Source organism: Ahaetulla prasina, chromosome 11 (assembly GCF_028640845.1).
Source record: "Ahaetulla prasina isolate Xishuangbanna chromosome 11, ASM2864084v1, whole genome shotgun sequence".
NCBI classification, from domain to species: domain Eukaryota; kingdom Metazoa; phylum Chordata; class Lepidosauria; order Squamata; family Colubridae; genus Ahaetulla; species Ahaetulla prasina.
In genome coordinates this window covers 25445910-25465373 of record NC_080549.1, presented here as the reverse complement: position 1 = coordinate 25465373, position 19464 = coordinate 25445910, and the positions used below count along the sequence as shown (strand labels likewise).

At 42.9% G+C, this 19464-nt stretch overlaps 1 protein-coding gene across 1 annotated transcript in view; it reads left to right on the top strand.

Moving 5' to 3' along the window:
• Positions 1-17270, top strand: part of ABCB7 (ATP binding cassette subfamily B member 7) — a 166325-nt gene extending 149055 nt beyond the window's left edge. Inside the window, exon 18 of the mRNA XM_058196857.1 lies at positions 16562-17270. Coding sequence (XP_058052840.1) covers positions 16562-16756 — 195 coding nt within the window. The 3' untranslated portion in view covers positions 16757-17270. The remainder of the gene's footprint in view (positions 1-16561) is intronic.
• Positions 17271-19464: the final 2194 nt, after the last annotated feature.

Below are 19464 nucleotides of genomic sequence, written 5' to 3'. Positions count from 1 at the left end.
CACATGCCTGCGCAGGGGGGCTGGGCAGCCAGGGGATTATGTGCGCATGCACAGGGGGGCAGGGCGTGCCTGGGGGGCATTGCATTATGGGTGTGGCCACGTGCTTTTGCCCCCCCCCCGGAGGAAAAAAAAGGCTAGCCATCACTGCCCTACTCCTTTTCTCTAGACTAGGCACATGTAATTCCTGCATCTGTTTTCATCTCTAGGCCTTTAATCATCGCTCTTCTTTGTACTTTTTCCAAAGTCTCAACATCTTTTTTGTAATGTGACCAAAACTGGATGCAGTTTTCAGGTGTGACCTAACTAAGGCTTTATAAAATGGTACTAACACTTCCATGTGATTTTGATTCTATGTCTCTGTTCATACAACTGAGGATTGTATTAGTTTTTTTAGCTGCCGCCGCACACGGCTGGCTCCTATTTAAGTCTTAATCCCTCTTATTTAAATCTGAATCCCTTCCAAAGACTGGTAAATGTAATTTAAGGCTTAGACATAAGTTTTCATACCGATAGTCCTCAACTTATGACCACAGTTGGAGCCTTAATTTCTGTTGCTAAGCAAGGCGGTTGCTACATGAATCACGCCCAATTTTACAGCCTTTTTTGCCATGGTTATTTAGCAAAACACTACAGTTGTTAAGTGAACCAATTGAATCTAGTGTGTTGCTATCTTCTAAGAGCCTCCAATGGAGCATATTCATTTCACATTTAGGCACTCCCAACACTCAACCTATTCAGGGTCCTCCAAGTCAGGGGTCTCCAACCTTGGCAACTTTAAGACTTGTGGACTTCAAACTCCCAAAATTCCTCAGCCAGCTTTGCTGGCTGAGGAATTCTGGGAGTTGAAGTCCACAAGTCTTAAAGTTGCCAAGGTTGGAGACCCCTGCTCCAAGTAGTATAAATTTTTTACTTTCCTTCTATAGTAGGGCTGGGCAACCTGGCACAGCTGCCTCAGGAATTCTGGGAGTGGAAGTCCACAGATTATAAAGGGGCCATAGTTGCCCACCCGTGTTCTATAGCAGCGGTCACCAACTGGTGGTCCGTGGAGCACTGGTGGTCCGCGAGAAAATTTTGGTGGTCCGCAGAAAAATTATTTACATTATTTTATATTGCATTAAATCAGAAGTCATCAAACTATAGCCCCTGGGACAGATACGTGCAATGAATGTTTGTGTTGCAGCAGAGTCTCCCCCTTCAGGCTCTTTTTCTCCGGGTCGGGTCGGGGGGGGGGGGGGGAGAAATTCTGACTTGGCGTCTGCTTCAGCCTCCTGGTGCAGGGCTTTGGGTTAAGGCTGGAGGGAAGTGCTGCTGGTGGCAAAGAGGGCCTTGTTCCAGTGGGACTGCATCATGGCCTGGAACTGGCTGACCATCTCAGCCTGCTGTGTCTCCAGACACCGGCATCTGGCCTTGCACTCCCTTCAGAGGCAGGTCTTCCCTTTGCTTGGAAAGCCTATGCTCCTAGTCCTCAGTGAGGTGCTTCTGCTGAGCCTCCTTCTCGGTCAGATCCAATTTGAACTGAGCTATTTTGCCAACTTTCTCATGGTGGCTGCTTAGCTCCAACAACTGCTTCCTGTTGGGGCCCTAAGGAGCCCGAGCGGGCAGGCAAGGAGTGGCTGGGAGGGGAGGGGCTGGCGAGGCGCCCTTTGACATGAGTGACATTGAGTTGGCCACGCCCACCCAGTCACATGACCACCTAACCACGCCCACCCGGCCAGTCATTAGGCAGATCATATTAGTGGTCCGCGGGATTTAAAATTATGAATTAGTGGTCCCTGAGGTCCGAAAGGTTGGGGACCCCTGTTCTATAGAGTATGCACAGAAATGAGGCATTTGAAAGAAAAGTAAAGCTAGTCAGTCTGACACCACATTTTTAAAAAAATATGTTTACATTTTAGCAGAAGACAACATCTCATTTTTAAAAGACTGTAAAAGATTTAGCTTTGCCCTTGTGATGGGGCAGCATCAAATCTAGGACCGCCCATTTACAGAACTCCTATCGGTTGTGGTCATCTCCTTTCTTCCCTGAGTAGCGTGAAAGCTCTGTAGATCTTCTGAAGCAACCCAGAGATTCTCACCATGGCCAACTTGCTGCGGGACAAGAGTTACACTAATATCAAAGAAATGGTGGAATAGAATCATTAAAGAGGATGCAAATGGGAGGACAGAATGAAATGGGAATGACAAAAATAAAAAAAATTTTTAAAAAAAATTTATTTTAAATAATTATTTAAAATAATTTAAAAATAAATAAAAATTTATTTTAAATAATTAAATTGTCCCACAGTGAGTTCTGTCATGGAAAGTTGACCGTGGTGAGTTGGCTACTGTTCTGTCCCCCCTCGCCTCCGTCCAAGCGGTGGCTTAATTAGCCAGCACTATCAGCTCTGGCAGCAAACTAGCAAGCATCTGCCAAGTGTCTCTGTTATCTCCCTTGACGCCAATAAGTCACCCAGGGACAAACAGTACTTCAGCTCTTAGTTAAGCAGTTAATTTGCCTGCTACGAAGAGGCACAGCAGCTCTTGCTGCCTTTATATCCTGTGGGGTGTGGCTCCATGACTCAGCACTTCCTAGGCCTGCCCCACCCCTGCTTCTGTTGTTCCCGCCTCTCCTGCCTACGAAACCTAGGGTCCAGCCAGGCCTGATTGCCATCAGCTGGGTCTGGAGGCGTGGCCTGGGGGGGGAATGAGTCAGGGGACGGAGGCCTCGTTATCTCTTCCACCTGGCCTGCCTCTGGCTCCTGGAGCTGAGCCAGGGAAGCCGGTGCTCCCGAGGTAAGTCCTGACGGCTCTTCCCCCTCACTGTCCAAGTCACTTTCTGGCAGGAGGCCCGGCTCCAAGTCACTTTCTGGCAGGAGGCCCGGCTCCAAGTCACTTTCTGGCAGGGGGCCCAGCTCAGGGGGCGCAGACACAACAGCTACAGTGAGTTGTCCCATTCCATACTTGTGTGTTTCCTGGGGTTCTCTCTCGGGAACAACTACCTCAGCAGCCAAAGGAATTGTGTTTGTCATAAGGGTAACAATGGCGCACAGAGACAACTTTAGACAGTAGTATGGCACCTAACTTTGGTGCGCTGCTCCCCCAAAATCTCTGGAGATCACAGCCACGTGGTCTCCTGGAGGTTGGAAATTTAGAATTATTTGCTCGTTAAAGTGATGCATACTAACATTCCCTGGTTTTTTTCCTATTGAGCATGTTGCTATTATGGTATCTTGGGTCCCATCCTCAAAAGATTCAACCTATTGTAGTAAATTGCACAGTGGCTGTTTTTATGATGTGAGGAAAGAACAACGCATCTTTAAAAACTCGCCTCAGGCCACGTTGTAGAGCTGATTCTCAAGGGCTGGAAGACAAATGTGTCACCCAACATTGCTGCACATTCATTACGATTCTTCTATGTTTTATAGCTATCAATAAAATTGTCAAGGAAAATATTTACGTCACTCCAACCTTAAAACGAGCCTTCTAATGCTTTCAGCCTTGGGTGTCTTTGTGTGTTCCTTTTTGAAAGTCGGAGGTTTTACTTCCAATACACAAAATACTACATGAACTCTATACTGTAACCTCCTTTTGAGTAGGTTAAGATGATGTTCTTTAGTGTGCTTTGTGCTTATACGTTCTCCTCATGCAGGGAAACCTTGAAGGCTGGAATGGCTTTAGGTGGCTACCATGGAAGTCAGTATTTACTGGCACAACTCTGGGATATATAACATGTTACCAGGTGAAAGCGGGGGAGGGGAGGAACTCTTAAGCTTTTTGAAGTAGATCTAAGAATAAAGAATGTAGAATTAGATAGAAAAAGAAATTAAACAAGGAATACAGATAAGGTGAAGAGAGATACAAGGTTTTAATACAAAGAACAGAAGAGATCAAAGACAAATTCCTTGGGTGTCCAATCACACTTGGCCAATAAAATTCTATTCTGTTCTATTCAAAATCTAAAGAAATGATTAAAAAATCTAATTCAGAAGATAACGGGAAGGGGTTTTGGAAAAAAAAGGGAGGGCAAAGCCATTGCCCCAAGAGCAAAGAGGTTACAGAGACCTCTTTCTCACTTGAGAATTCAGAACGTGAGTTGGAAACATCTGTAGAGATTCTCAGCCATCCAGGTCCTGGTTGTCCCAAAGGTGCTTTTTCAAGAGGCAACTGGACTTTCTGGTTTTTTTCTTTGAAGACGTTTCACTTCATAAAACTCCAAGTGCTTCAACAACCCTCTAAAGGACGCAAATTACCCACTGTCTGCGAGGTATATAAATCCTTCCATTCCTCACTATCCTGTCAAAGCTGAAGAAGCTTCTTGGATGAGAAGCCAAACGTCTTCAAAGAAAAAGTCCAGTTGCCTCCTGAAAAAGCACCTTTGGGACATGAGTTGTAAATGCTTCCATGTTGGTGCAACTATCCATTGAATGTCTCTTCAATAGGGTCTTTTTAGTCCAGAGGTGGAAGGAGGACTGATCAGAAAGTATATCAGTGAAGCCAAAGGTGTCTAAAAATTGAATCATGGCAACTCGGTCAAAATTTGTTAATCTGAGACATTGCTTGGAGGAGCAATGAAATGTGTCAGATTAACAAAATTTGGTCCAGTTGTCATGATTCCACCTTTAGACACTGACCAGAAATAGACGCTGGGATGATCATCTCTGTTCTGTGATGTGACCTTCCCTCCTGGCACAAATTCTTTGTATGCCATTGAAATGCTCCTTCTCTTTGGCTTGCATAAATTTTATATTATAACTCTATACAGCTGTTCACTCCTTTCTCAAGTACCTCTTGCCTTCAAGTAAGAAGAGATGGAATCTCAAGGGACTTGGCTGTTCTGAGCTGATCCAGGGAAGTCATTGAGAATTTTATAGAAGGATCTATCAAACGGCCTTCCACAACCAGACCCCCGACCTCTTCCCCACTCTAAATGCATAAATAATATTTCTTGCCAGCTGGAACTGACTGAAGACCCTCATTTGCTGTGCAGGTCTTTTGCTGTAGAATATAGGACTACAATGCAGAAAAGCTCCTAGAAGTTAGAGTTCTTGGAAGCTGAATTTATACACAAAACCATAGCAAGGAATTTCTGGTCAAGTGGAGGATGCAGAGAGGCATGGAGGAAGCAAATTTTGAATATCTGGAAGTCCAGGGAAATCATCCAGTAGTGAATCTGAGATACAAAAGTGGTCAAACCATCTCCATTTTGTCTGTGGTCAGTCAGATAATTCTGGGATTTCAGACAAGTGGTGTCTTTCCCACTCAGACTTGCCAAAACGAAACTCCTTATACTGATCAATTCCTTCCCTGGATTTACAAAACACCTTGAACCAAGACTAATCAAGCTGGTTGAGCTGGCACACCTTAGAACAGGGGTAATCAACCTTTTTATACCTACCGCCCACTTTTGTATCTCTGTTAGTAGTAACATTTTCTAACCGCCCACCGGTTCCACAGTAATGGTGATTTATAAACTAGGGAAGTAACTTTACTTTATAAAATTTATAAAGCAGAGTTACAGCAAGTTAAAGCATGTAATAATAATTACTTACCAAATACTTTATGTCAGACTTTTCACTAAGTTTGGCAGAATAAATCTTTATAAAACAACTTACTGTAGTTAAATAGTATATTTTCAGAAATTTAAATTGTCACGGGGAATTTTATGAAAACCTAATGAAAATGTTTTTAAATGATATGATTTTTTTTAAAAAAGTCAATTAAATTAAAAAAAGGAAAGTGCTTCAGTATTGGACAAAACCCCTACCGCCCACCATGAAAGCTGGAACACCCACTAGTGGGCGGTAGGGACCAGGTTGACTACCACTGCTTTAGAACATAGGGCTGGAATGGACCTCGGAGATCTTCTAATCCAACCGCTTCCTCAAGCAGGAGACTTTATATTGCTCTGGAGAAATGGTTGTCCAAACTCTTCTTGAAAACCTCCAGTGATGGAGCGCCCACAATTCTGGAGAAAGCCATTCCACATGCCAGTGTCAGAGAAGTTCTCCTTATTTCTAGGTTGAATCTCTCTTTAGTGATCTTCCAGCCAATTGCTTCTTCTCCTGTTTTGGAGAATAACTAAACTCCCTCTTCTCTTGGCAATCCATCAAGTATTGGAAGGCAGTTATCATGTTCCACCTAATCCTCTTCAATAGACTAGGCCCATGATGGTGAACCTATGGCACGAGTGCCAAAGGGGCATGTGAAGCCATGTCACCAGGCACGTGCAGCCTTGCCTGTTTGCCTTCTGGGTTTCTGGTGCGCATGGTCACACGACAATCATGTGCACTAGAACCTGGAAGTTCAGCTTTTCTGGAGTGTGATCCCTTTGTGCACACCACAGTGCCAAAAACTGGCCCGCACATGCACGCCAGCCAGCTGATCGTCGGGCACGCATGCGCGCTAAAACCCAGAAGTTTGGCTTTTCCAGAGCGTGGCCTTGATGATCATGCAATGTTTCAGTGTGACCTTTTCAGCACTCGGTGCCAAAAAGGTTCACCATCACTGAGCTAGGCTCTCTCTCAACCATTCATCATAGAATTTAGCTTCTAGACCCTTTATCGCGTTTGTTGCTCTTCTCTGTGCTTTTTCTAGAATCTCAATATCTTTTCTGTATCATGGTGACCAGAAGTGGATGCAGTATTCCAAATGCGGTCTTATCAAAGCGTTATCAAGTGGTATTAACACGTCACGTGATCTTGATTCTATCTCTCTGTTTATGCAGTCCAGAACTGTGTTGGCTTTTTTGGCAGCTGCGGCACACGGCTGGCTCATATTTAAGTGATTGCCCACTAGGACTCCAAGATCCCTCTCACAGTTCCTATTGCTGAGCCAGGTACAGCCTCTTTTGTACCTCTGCATCAAGTGTCAAAGGTTGCCTGACTTGGTCTTCTGAAAGCATAAGGAAGCATCTTCCGGTTCCTGGTTTCTATTTGCCTGGTGGCAGAATGAGCTTCAGGGAGAGGAAGCTCAATTTCTCTCACCTGGAGGAGGGTCCCTTTCTCTTGGGAGGATAGAGATGAAAGCTGTAAATGAAGAAGGCCCAACAGCCAGGAAGCCAAAGTGATCCAGTTGGTCTGTGACATTTACATGAAAAGCTCTTAAGCACACAAGAGAAGAACATTCTCCTCTCTTCTTATATTGTGTACATTTCGGCTTTGCATAGAAATGTCAACGACCTCCTGTCCTCTTTATATAGGTTTCCTGGTCTTTAAGATATGTTGCCCTTATGGAGGCTTTTTCTCTGTGAACCACCATCAACTGAGAATAACAGAAGCTGAAGAGTCCACAAAAACCAGAAAATACTTTGGCCAGCACCATTTTTCCCCCGCAGGTCTCATGATTATCTAATAATATAGTCATAATTACCTGCCTTTGGAAAAAATCAGCATTTGGTTCTTTCCTTATCCAGGCTGCCCCAGTGCAGTCTGGCACCTGAAAGCATCAACTGGAAATAGCCACGAATGTCTGCCGTGTCACACTCTAAGCAGAAAGAAGTCTGCGGCCATTTTAAAGGTTTGTGCTTTGGAGATTGCATATGTGAGTAGGTTCGAGGGGCAGATGCCCTTGCAGTACAGTTTTGAGAATTTGTGTGTGAAGAAACAGGTATTGGGGGGAGTGGAGGGAGAAAGGATGGGGAGAAAGGGAAGAAATGGTGAAGGAAAGGTGAGCTAGAGTTACCTATCAATGTGATCTCGATTCTGTCCCTCTGTTAATGCAGCCTAGAACTGTGTTGGCTGTTTTGGCAGCTGCAGCACGCTTCTGGCTCATACTTAAGTAGTGACCAACTAGGACAGGCATCTGCAAACTTGGCTCTTTTAAGTCTTGTGGACTTCAACTCCCAGCTTTGCTGGCTGAGGAACACTGGGAGTTGAAGTCCACAAGTCTTAAAAGAGCCAAGTTTGCAGACCCCTGAACTAAGACATCTAGAGATGTCTTTCACAGTTACTGCTGTTGAGCCAAGTACCTCCTATTCTTTACCTGTGCACCAGTTTTTTTCTGCATAGGTGCAGGTTATTATTTTTCTCACCACTAAACTACATCTTATTAGCTCAGACCTGATGCTCAAGCCTGCCAAGATCCTTTTGAATTTTGAGTCTGTCTTTCAAAGTGTTAACTGAAGTAGGCTATGATCTTGCAGATGATATTATCTGGGAATAAGTTGACCCACACATTTTTAACCCAAATACTCTGAATAATGATTCTGCTACTGATAAGCCGGTTGTGAAAATTATGCAACATATGGTAAGTTTATCCATGGATGGATGGACTTATCTGTGAGTATATATGGTAAGTCTTAATTTTATATTCCAGAATTGGAAGAAGTTTAGCACAGGCATTTTTCTCTTTAGCATACTGTCTCTGCAGCATATTCATGTCAGGTTTTAAATATTTCTTATACAGAGGTAAACGTTAAATCAATAGGACAATACCAGCAAAGGAAAGGAATTTATAGAAACAAAGATAAAGGGGGTTATGTCAAAAGATTGTTAACAGCCGTCAAGAACAAGGCCAGAAAAAAATTATTCACAGGACTTACAAACATCTAAGAGAAAGTTTGAGGAACGTAATTGTGGAGAATTTCAAACAATTGATGGTGGTCAGATGAAGGCCAATCATCGCTGAACTTCATCTGAGAAGCTTGATCTCCTCACTGGTGGGGTGGAAAGAGTCAGTAAGACTGAAGATGCCTTCTAACAGTGGAAGAGCAGGGAGGGTGTTTCATGGGCAAAGGTACAACGGAGAACTGGTGAAGGGATAGTAGAGCTGCCTTTTCCCTTAAAACAAAGGAAAATGGGAAAAGTTCTTTCTAAAGGCTATAGTAATAATATGCCACAAAGAAAATGATGTTGGCATATAAAATTCATAACCATATGGACATATACTGTGATAAAACCTCCTGTAAGTCCAGCAAACGTGTGACTTAGAACAGGGGTCTCCAACTTTGGCCACTTTAAGACTTGTGGACGTGCATAAGAGTACAAATGTGCCTACCGCTCCTGTCCTATTGTTTTTCTTTTTTTTCTTCATGTATATATATATATATATATATATATATACATATATATATATATATGCTTATACCTCCTAATATTCCCTCATATATATGTTTATATACTATATAATCTTTTTGTGTGATGCTTATATATATTGTTGTGACAAATAAAATAAATAAATAAATAAAACTCCCAGAGTTCAGTTGAGTGTTTACTGGCCGGATGCCCTTCCTGACACCACAGCAGAGTTCAGTTGAGTGTTTACTGGCCGGATGCCCTTCCTGACACCACAGCAGATATTTTTTCTTGGCACCCTGATAGAGAAACATCTGCCCCTATTTAGGATTGAACTCTCAACCTTGTAAATGTGAGGTGAACATCTTCACCCCTAGGCCACCATGCCGCTCGGAGAGGAGATAAAAGAACGGGATAATTTTGTCTATGGGAGCACAGCTGGGATGGGATCTCAATTGCAGCATTGGGGATTCACTTTAGCTGGCTATTCCAGGATCACCCTGTGCAAAGGAGCTGATCAAACCAGGAATGCTTTATTTGCTTAACCAAATATGGCAGCTAAACAAGAGTGACACCTTTGGGGAGTTTTCCCGCCTTTTCCCACATAGTGCATTAATTTCTCTTTGGTGCATTATTTGTTCATTTGGTGCTTTCAGGAATGATCATTTTCTTCAAGATAGCTCTGCAGGAGCTTAAACCATTCTTGGTACTCTACGTTCCAAGAAAACTGAGTACTGGTGTCAGTGCGCCAGTTGTTAAATAGTACAAGATGCGTAATGAAGGAAAAGGCGATCAAGATGGCCTTAAGCAGGAACAAAAAACGGAAATTTGGCTTTTCCCATCTTCCTTCTGTGCAGTGGCTGGAGTTGGCTGAACATCCAGTCGAAACCAGGCATTGTTACCAATGTTTGCAGTTCATACAATCCTTGCCCGTCTTCTGAAAATACACTTAAAAGCGTTTGCATAAATTTGGCATCAGCTGTGTCACACTTAAAGATTACAGGACTGGCCATTTTTGGCATTTGTTGGTGTGAATTGTCTCATCTATTGACTAGTAGCCATCCAGAGGATGTTCCAATTCTTTGCAGGCACGTTTCCATCTGGTCAAGCTTTAGGACTCAAGCTGTTTATAAATAAATGTTGAAAAAGGGGCCTTTACCAGTAACAATCGGCAGCAAAAAAAACAAATCTTTCTTTTCCTGAGACATTTTAAAATTTTAAATTGTCTCCTTTCACCTGAAATTTGAAAGGGAAAGTAATTATCCATTTAGGGAAAAAGCATTTGCTCCTGCTAGGATTCTGGAGATTACAGGTAGTCCTCAATTGAGCCCAAAATTTATGTTGCTAAGTGAAACATCTGTTAATTTTTCCCCATTTTTTTCTTGCCACTGTTCTTAAGTGAATCATTGCAACTGTTAAATTAGTAACCCAGTTGTTAAGTGAATCTGGCTTCCCCATTGACTTTGCTTGTCAGAAGGTCGTAAGAGGAGATTATGTGATCCTGGGATGGTGCAAATATCATAAATATGAGTCAGTTATCAAGCATCTGAATTTTAATCACTTGACCATGGGGACACGGTAACGGTCTTAAGTGTGAAAAACGGTCATAGGTCACTTTTTTCAGTGCTGTTGTAACCTTGAACGGTTACTAAATGACTGAATGTTGTAAGCCGAGGACTATCTGTACAGGAAGTCCTCAACTTACAACAGTTTATTTAGTGACCGTTCAAAGTTACGGTGGCAGTTATGACCATTGTTTGTCCCTTAGTGCAATATGTGAATCCAGTCATTGTGGGTTCTAAACCATAGATGATGGCTTAGCATGTTTGAAGTCAGCCAGCAGGGGCTTAGTCAAGTCTTTCCTAATTTGGCGGAATGGCTGACTTCAGTCACTGATACTGCAAAAGATTCCATGGGCTTCTAATGTCCTCAATAGCCCTTACAAGTATTACAATTAAGAGTCAGAATCAAAGTTTGGCCCTCTATTTTAACATTCTAGGAGCTTCTTGAGACAGAGCAGTTCTGTAGACCATTCAGAAGACTGTCACCATTATGATTAATTGTTAATTCAATTATTTTTATCCTATGCTTCTACCATGGATATTGCACTGTAGTTTCTGGATTGTAAAGTGTGGATATTTTATTGTTGATCGCCATGGGTTTCTAACTGATTATGGCATATGGATGTAATCAATCAACCTATCAATGTCTTTTGCTTGCTAAAACCCAATGTTGCAGAGTCATCTTGATGGATGTTCAAGTGTTTCTTTCTAAAGCATGGCCGCCACTCTCCTCACGCTCAGAGCTGATCATGTAATGGTGGTCTACCTCTAAGCATGCTTAGTCTACAAATCACCAAATCCAGGGATTCTGACCAGGAATTCTGAAAGGTTAAGTCCCATCAACTTTGGAGGGTAGCAGATGGAGGAAGACTGAACCCACATCAGGTGATCAACTCTTACTGAACAAGACTTGATGTTCCCCTCATTGTAATTCTTCAAGTGCTTCTCTCTTGACTGCCGCTTCTTTTGAGGGTACTCTGACGAGTGAATCTGGGGAGAAAGCTTTATTTCAATTCCAGTGGAAGTTCATACTGAGAGGTCAAATGATAAACCAGTTTCAAATCATCTGCAGAAGATGTCCCAAGCAAAAAGAAGTGAGCTCTTGCCTTCCTCTCTCCAATTGCCATCAAGGCTGGAGCAGACCTGATCCCAAATCCACAACATAAATCACACTAATCACACTGAACACAAGACTGAACTCTACATACAACCATACTCTATTTTACACATCTGACTCAGTGAGGACTATTCCCTAACTTCTACAACTCCCGCCTTCATTTTGTGGAGTGTCAAGCTTGATGATAAGTATGAACAAGTTGATTTTTCCCCCTGCTTATCAGTGCTAAAGGGCTTAGAGTGGGAACTTCAGAAGCTCTTCAAATGTTTTCCTTTTTTCAAAAATCTTGGAATATTAATAACAAAAGAACTGGAACTTAATCCCTGCCAAATAAATGGATATATGCAATTAAGTTAAGAATAGGAGATGCTTCCAAGATTCAGTACTGTATATTGGAGTGTGTGGGTGATTTTTTTCTGTTTCGAAAGTCATCTGAACTGTATTTCATTTTTCTACTGGGTTACTTTTTTTGTTTTCCATTTTTACTTTTTTTTTCTTTAACTGATGGTGGCTGCTGTTCATTCTTCCTCTGCTTTGGCTCTAATCTCTGAGCAGGTTAACACAATACATGAAGCCAGACTTGGTGCTAATCAGGGCAAAGACTCACCTAACAAACAAACTCTAAACGAGGCTGCACATTCTGACATTTTCTCATGCTTTTGCTTGCATCTCAGGAGCAAAGTTTAGCTAGCAATTCCTGCCTACCAACTTCCAACTGAGAAAAATAATCGAACAGTAAACAAACAGCCTCATCAAGGAAGCACCAAGAACGCTCCCATCAGCGCTGGCAGGGCGAGCCACTTATATATAAACAGAGAAGAAATCCCACTTGCTTCCAGCACTGATGATGTTATGTAGCTGGGTAATGAAACATCTGCAAAAAACAGCTGAGCTCAGATTGCACCAAGGAGCCATAGTCATCGTCCTCCTCCTCCTCTTCTCTCCACTCCCTTCTGGCACTGATGATATTACCTAGTTGGGTAATGAAAGAAACATCTGCAGAGACTACCAAGGACCCCACAGGTCAACCTCTCTTCTATTCATTCTTGCTTTCTGTCAGGCTCTGCTATCGCTTTGCAATCTTCATGTATTTCTCAATGGTCTTTTATTTCAGATACAATGAAGGCCAAGATCAAAACCTGGATCAATACTTTTAGGGTTCTATATATGCTCAGGAGCATATCCTCTAACAGGGGCTCCTGCAGAATTCTTAATTTCCAACATAAACGAAGATGTCTTAGTTAGTAATTGAACTCATCCAAACCATAGTAGTCCTCAATTTAGACCATAGACTGAAAAAAATTACTTAAGACCAGCCCTTCCATGTATAACCATCACAACATCCCCACAGCCACATGTTTAAAATTTGGGCACCTGGCAACTGACTCACATTTTTTTTTTTTTATTGAAAGAGTTTTAAAAAAACAAAAACATTTTTCCCCCTTTTTTCCCCCTCCCTCCCAAAAAAAAAACACAAAACACCCCCCTCCCTCCCCCACCCCCCGGCTTCCCGGGTCAATCACAAGGTAAAGTTATACATAAACCAAACATAGAATAAAATTTTCCCTTCCAATCCAAATAACCACATCCAAAGCTTTTCGTCTCCCAACCCCCTCCCCATTACATAAAATAACTTTCTAATTATTCAAAGGCAATCTGATATTTCTTAATCTGATATCTGTTTTGTAGATAATCAATCCATTTTTTCCATTCAATTAAATATCTTTCCTGCGTATTGTCTTTTAAAAACGCTGAGATTTTAGCCATCTCAGCCAAATTAATAACTTTCAATATCCATTCTTCTATTGTAGGTATCTCTTCTTTCTTCCAGTATTGTCCAATCAACAGTCTTGCTGCTATTATTAAGTTCAGAATCAATTTAGTCTCAATCCCTGTACTGACTCACATTTATGACGGTTGCTGTGTCCTGGGGTCATGTGATCCATTTGGAAGCTTTTGACAAGGAAATTAATGGGAAAGTCAGATTCACTTAACATCCGTGTTAATATGGTTAACCACTGCAGTGATTCACTTAATAACTGTACCAAGAAAGGTCATAAAATGGGGCAAAACTCACTTAACTATTTCAATTAGCAAGAGAGATTTTGGGCTTAGTGGTGGGTCAAGGACTACCTGTGATCTTCTTCATATGACTTCATATGAAGTAAATCTGTCTATGTTCCCCTGGAAGTGACACTGTGGTATTGCAACTCAAGAGTTTACTCATTCAGAAGCAATGCAGGTAGCCCTCCTCTTACAACACATCATTTAGTGACTGTTCAAAGTTACAACGGCCCTAAAAAAAGTGACTTCTTTTTTTTGAATTTATATCCCGCCCTTCTCTGAAGACTCAGGGCGGCTTAAATTGTGTTAAGCAATAGTCTTCATCCATTTGTATATTATATACAAAGTCAACTTTTATTGCCCCCCCCCCAACAATCTGGGTCCTCATTTTACCTACCTTATAAAGGATGGAAGGCTGAGTCGACCTTGGGCCTGGTGGGACTTGAACTTGCAGTAATTGCAAGCAGCTGTGTTAATAACAGACTGCATTAGTCTGTAGAGCCACCAGAGAACCCAATGACAGTTTTGCACACTTAAGGCCGTTGCAGCATCCCCATGATCACATGAACAAAATTCAGATGCCTGGCAACTGACTCACATTTATGACGGTTGCAGTATCCCAGGGTCGTGAGCTCATCTTTTGTGACCTTCTGACAAGCAAAGTCAACAGGGAAACCAGATTCACTTAACAACTGTGGCAAGAAAGGTCGTAAAATGGGGCAAAATTCACTTAACAAATATCTCACTGCATCAGAAATTTTGGGCTCAACTGTGGTCGCAAGTCGAGGACTACTTGTACTTAATTTTCTCTTTGGTGGAGTTTACAGTAGCATCACTCCTAGCTCCCAACTGTATGATGTGGGGGGAGGGAAATTGATATCTTGGGGTTCGGATTCTCTCCTACCATTGCAAAGGTGGCTTCTGGCCTCACCTCTGACCACCGGAGAAGACCTGAGTTGGTCTGTATCTAGGGTGTCAAACTTGATTTCATCAGGGTTGTTTGACCTTGGGGGCCGGGGTGGGCATGGCCAGCTTGATGCCACTTGTGTTGGGGGCGTCTGTGGTGGCCCGAGACCTCTGCCAGCGAAAATGGGCTCCTGAGCTCCATTTTCAGCCACAATAGCTTCTTGCTGCCCTCTGTCAGTGAAAACGGAGCTCAGGGGGGAGCACACATGGCCCCCCCAAGCTCCGTTTATGTTGGAAGAGGGAGGCAGGCCATCACGGCTGAAAATGGAGCCTAGGAGGGCTGTGTGCGGCCCTCCCGAGTTCCATTTTCACTGGCAGAGCAGCACAAGGGGCCAGTCCTTTGCTGTTTCTAAGGCGGCCCCCAGGCCTCGAGTTTGACAGCCCTGGTCTGTATCATCAGGAGCTTCTCTCTGTTGTGGTTGGACTTCTGATACTGGATAATTGAGATGCTGGAGGCTGGGAAGGAGTTTGCCAGCAACACCCTCCCTTTCCCACATATACACACGGCTGCCCATAAATTCATCCGGTGTCAAAAACTTAGCTGATCACCTTTGGAATCAGGAACCAAACTTCTGCAGTTGACATAATCTCTAAATTCATACCTCAATCCTTTCCAACTAAAATCTTTCTCCAGCATGATTTATCGAGTTTGTTTTTCCACTAAGCTGCAGTTGGGCAGTGAAGATTTTAGCTTGAGGCCGTTTGGGTGAGATTTCAATGTCTTTCCTCCGTATAATAGGCTTGGGTTTGCCGATCTATTAAGGTACTTTTATTTTTCTTAGTGAGATTGGAACAGGTTTCTGCACCAGGATAGGCAAGCTTTCTACCGCTTCATTTAAAACGATCCGCCAATCTTACATTTTCCTGTGTAAACTCTCTGAGTGCACGCCTGGTAATTCCGATGCCACAGCCCATCTGACGGTTATAAATGGAGCAGTGACCTCTTTGTACCTCTGTTGATATAAAGCTTGTCTCTCATGTCTTCTCCCAGTGACTTTTTCTCTCCCCTCCCTCCTCCTCTTTTCAAGTAATATCATAATAATTGTATCATCAATTTGCTGTTCCTGATTTTCAAGAGATCCCTAATTTACTTTCAAATCTATCTTCATGAATACAGTGTCCCTCCTGATTTGGGCTGGTAAGCTAATGACTTTTCATTTGCAGAACCCCATTCATCCAAATTAAATGTATCAGGAGAGACTACAGCTGCACTGACTACAAGAATTTCATCTACAGTAATTGCTGAAGAAACCTTTCTAAAATATTTTTTTTTAAAAAAATATCTTCAAGATTTAATTCAGGAAATGGTCCATGTTGTCCTCCTTGGGCTTGTTCTTCAGATGAAAACAATGGCCACAACTGAAAGCTGAGGGAGATGAGTGGTTCAGAAATGTGAAAAATAAAATAAAACTAAATTAATAAAATAAATTCTCATTAGAAACTTGTCAGTCAAGTGGTAAAGCCAGTGGAGCATTAGATCTTCCACCTCTGCCCCATGACATACAGTAAATACACCCAAAGGTTTCTCAGCTGAGTCACAGTGACACGACCCAGAATTTGTTTGATTACTCATCATCAGTTGGATTGTCTTCGGGGGAATCCCATGATTAAATATCCACCACTTCAACCTGTCCCAAAGGTGCTTTTTCAAAAATTCAGAAGCTTCTTGGATGAGAAGTGAAATGAAATCAAGGAAAAAGAAAGTAAGTCCAGTTGCCTTTTGAAAAAGCACCTTTGGGACAACCATGGTCTGGATGACTGAGAATCTCCATAGACATTTCAACCTGTCCTTACCACAATCTCCAACTCTTCCAAGGATGTTTTAATGATTTCTTTCATCCTGTTCATCTCCTTTCCTTTAGGTTTCTCCCTATTTCTTCTTGCTGGAAATAGACCAAGAACCAATAGAAGGAAGCTTCACAGAGGAAAAGCCAAACTCAAAAAAGGTGGAACTTTCTGACCGAGAGCCCTTGAGAAGAAGCCAGCCTTGCAAGATAGGTCCAGACAAGGAGCACATCCAGATAAACCTGCTCTCATGTGTTTTGGAGAATAGTTGACCTCTCCCTTCTCTGTGACAGCTCTTCAAATATTGGAGTCATGTCACCCCTAATCCTTCTCTTCATTAGACAAGACATACCTAGTTTTCATAGCCATTTATTGTATGATTTATCCTGCAGACTCCTAATCATCTTTGTTGCTCTTCTCTGCACTTTCTGGAGTCTCAGCATCTTTTTTGTATTGTGGGAACCAGAACTGGACATAGTATTCCAAGTGTTTTCTTACCAGTGCAGTATAAAGTAGAGCTAACAGTTCATGATCTTGATACTATCTGTCTGTTGATGGACTGCATTAGATTTTTTGGCAGCTGCAGCACACTGCTGGCTCATACTTAAATGCTTGTCACCTACATCCCTCTTGAACCAGGTACCATCTATTCTATATCTGTGCTTTTCCTGCCTAAGTGTAAAATATTACTTTTCTCACCACTGAATTGCATTTTGTTGGATTGGGTCCATGTTGAAGTCTGTCAAGACTCTTCTGTATCTTGAGCTTATCTTTTAAATTATTGGATATTCCCCCCAACTTGGTGTTATCTGTAAATTTGACAAGTTCCCCTTCTATTCCCTTATCTAAATCATTTACGAAGAAGTTGAAAAGTACTGGGCTTAAGACAGAGCCTTAGGGACCCCACTGCATACTTCCCTCCCTAGAGATGTCGTTCCATTGAACACTACATGTTGAGTGTGGTTAGTCAGTCAATTGCGAATCCACCTGGTGGTGATGCTATCTATCCCATGTTTTTCTACCTTACCAAGGAATAGGTTATGGTTTACTTTGTCAAATGCCTTACTGAAGACTACTACATCCACAGCATTTAGAGTCAGAATAATGGGGCTGGACGGGACCATGGAGGTCTTCTAGTCCAACTCTTGATCCATTAATTTAGTCACTTTATAAAAGAAGGGAACAAAGTTTGTTTGGCATGATTTGTTTTTAACAAACCCATGTTGGCTTCTAGTAATAACTTTGTTCTTTGCTCCATCCCTGTTAGTTCTTATCCCACAACCCTGAAAGCTTCATTTACTCCTAGCAAGAGCATATCCTGCCTGGGAAGGTAGCAGGCCAGGTAGAGACACACTTTCGGATGCCACCTCTACTTACCTGCTACTCAATAGGGGCACTTCATTCAGACCAGTTTTCTGAACTTGGTCACTTGAAGATGTGTGAACTTCAACTCTCAGAATTCCCTAGCTAGCATGATTCTAAACACCGATTCAGACTAATAAATATCTTAACAGCAACAACCACAAAACTTGAGGGCAGGACAAGAAGTAATGGGTGGAAGGTCATTAAAGAGAGACCCAGCCTAGAACTAAGGAGAAATTTTCTGAAAGTGAAAACAATAAGTGAAATAGCTTGCCTCCTGGAGTTTTGGGTGCTTCATCACTTAAGGCTTCAAGAACAGACTTGACAGTCACTTATCTGAAATGGCAGTGATGGTTAATCTTTTCGGCACGAGGTGCTGAAACTGAAGCGCATGGGCAAGCGCATGGGTGTGTGTGCATGCGCCAGAACCTGGAACACACATGTGCGCCGGACAGCTGATCTTTTGTGCTGGAACCCAGAAGAGAGCAGCTGGCCAGAGCGCATGTGTGCAACGGAACCTGGAAGCGCAGCTGGCCACGGCACTTGTGCCCACAGAGAGTCGTGGCACCTCCAGTACGCGTGCCGTAGGCTCACCACCACGGGTATAGGGTCTCCTGCTTGAGCAGGGGGTTGAACTAGAAGACCTGCAACACCCTTCCAACCCTGTTCTTCTATGTACAGCTGGTTCTTCAAACAACCACTCCATTATGGTGAGGTGTGCCCTAAATTTCACATCTGGTCCATCTCGGATTTAAATTTGCCTGTGTTCATTAATTACTTGCTAATGGAACAGCATTAATTGATTACTCTAGCCACTGTATATATTAAATTCTAACCAGCATAGCTTCCAATCCAGAATTATTCTTCATCTCATGGGTTGGAGAACTCAGGTATAAGAATGAGGCAGGCATCGATAGTAAAACGTCTTCTCTGAATTTGTAACATTCATTCTATATAATTCCTTTGATATAAACATGCAAATTCCATATATATGTTTTTATTATAGCAACATGTCTCCTGGAATTAGTTGAAATTTACAGGGCAGGAAAGCAACCCCTTAATTATTTATGTACCGGCTGTAGTTCTTTTATGAAAGATTTCTTTTATCTTCACCAAGACAGTTTTATTTTTTCTCATTGGAAACTTCTGTTCAATCACTCTATGTCGTTGGGTTTGAGGGTGTTTTTTTTTTTAAATAAAGCTGCTGGGTCGCTCTTAAACCTTGCAGTTTTCCTCCAAGCAATTCTGAACACTCTTCTCCACTCACCGGTTCTGTACCGAGCTCCCTTTAGTTGGATGAAAGCCGCCCTCGAGGGCAGCCGGGGAACAGCTTCCCCAACGCGGCGCCCTCCAGGTGTGCCGGACCTCGTCTGCCTGAAGTCCCAGCCCCGCACAGCTGCAGGGAAGGGAGACGTTGCAGGCCCAAGAGCCGTTTTGACTTCGGCCAGGAGCTTAGCGAGCGAAGGCTGCTTAACGCCGCCCGGGGCCGGTCCCGAGCAGGAGGGCGAGCCCGAGGCTGCGTTGGAGGCGTCCGGAGCGGCGGCGCGACCGCACGAAGAAGCTCCCGTTCACCGAGCCCCGCCAGCGCCCGCTCGCCCTCCGCCGGGCCGCTTGCCCC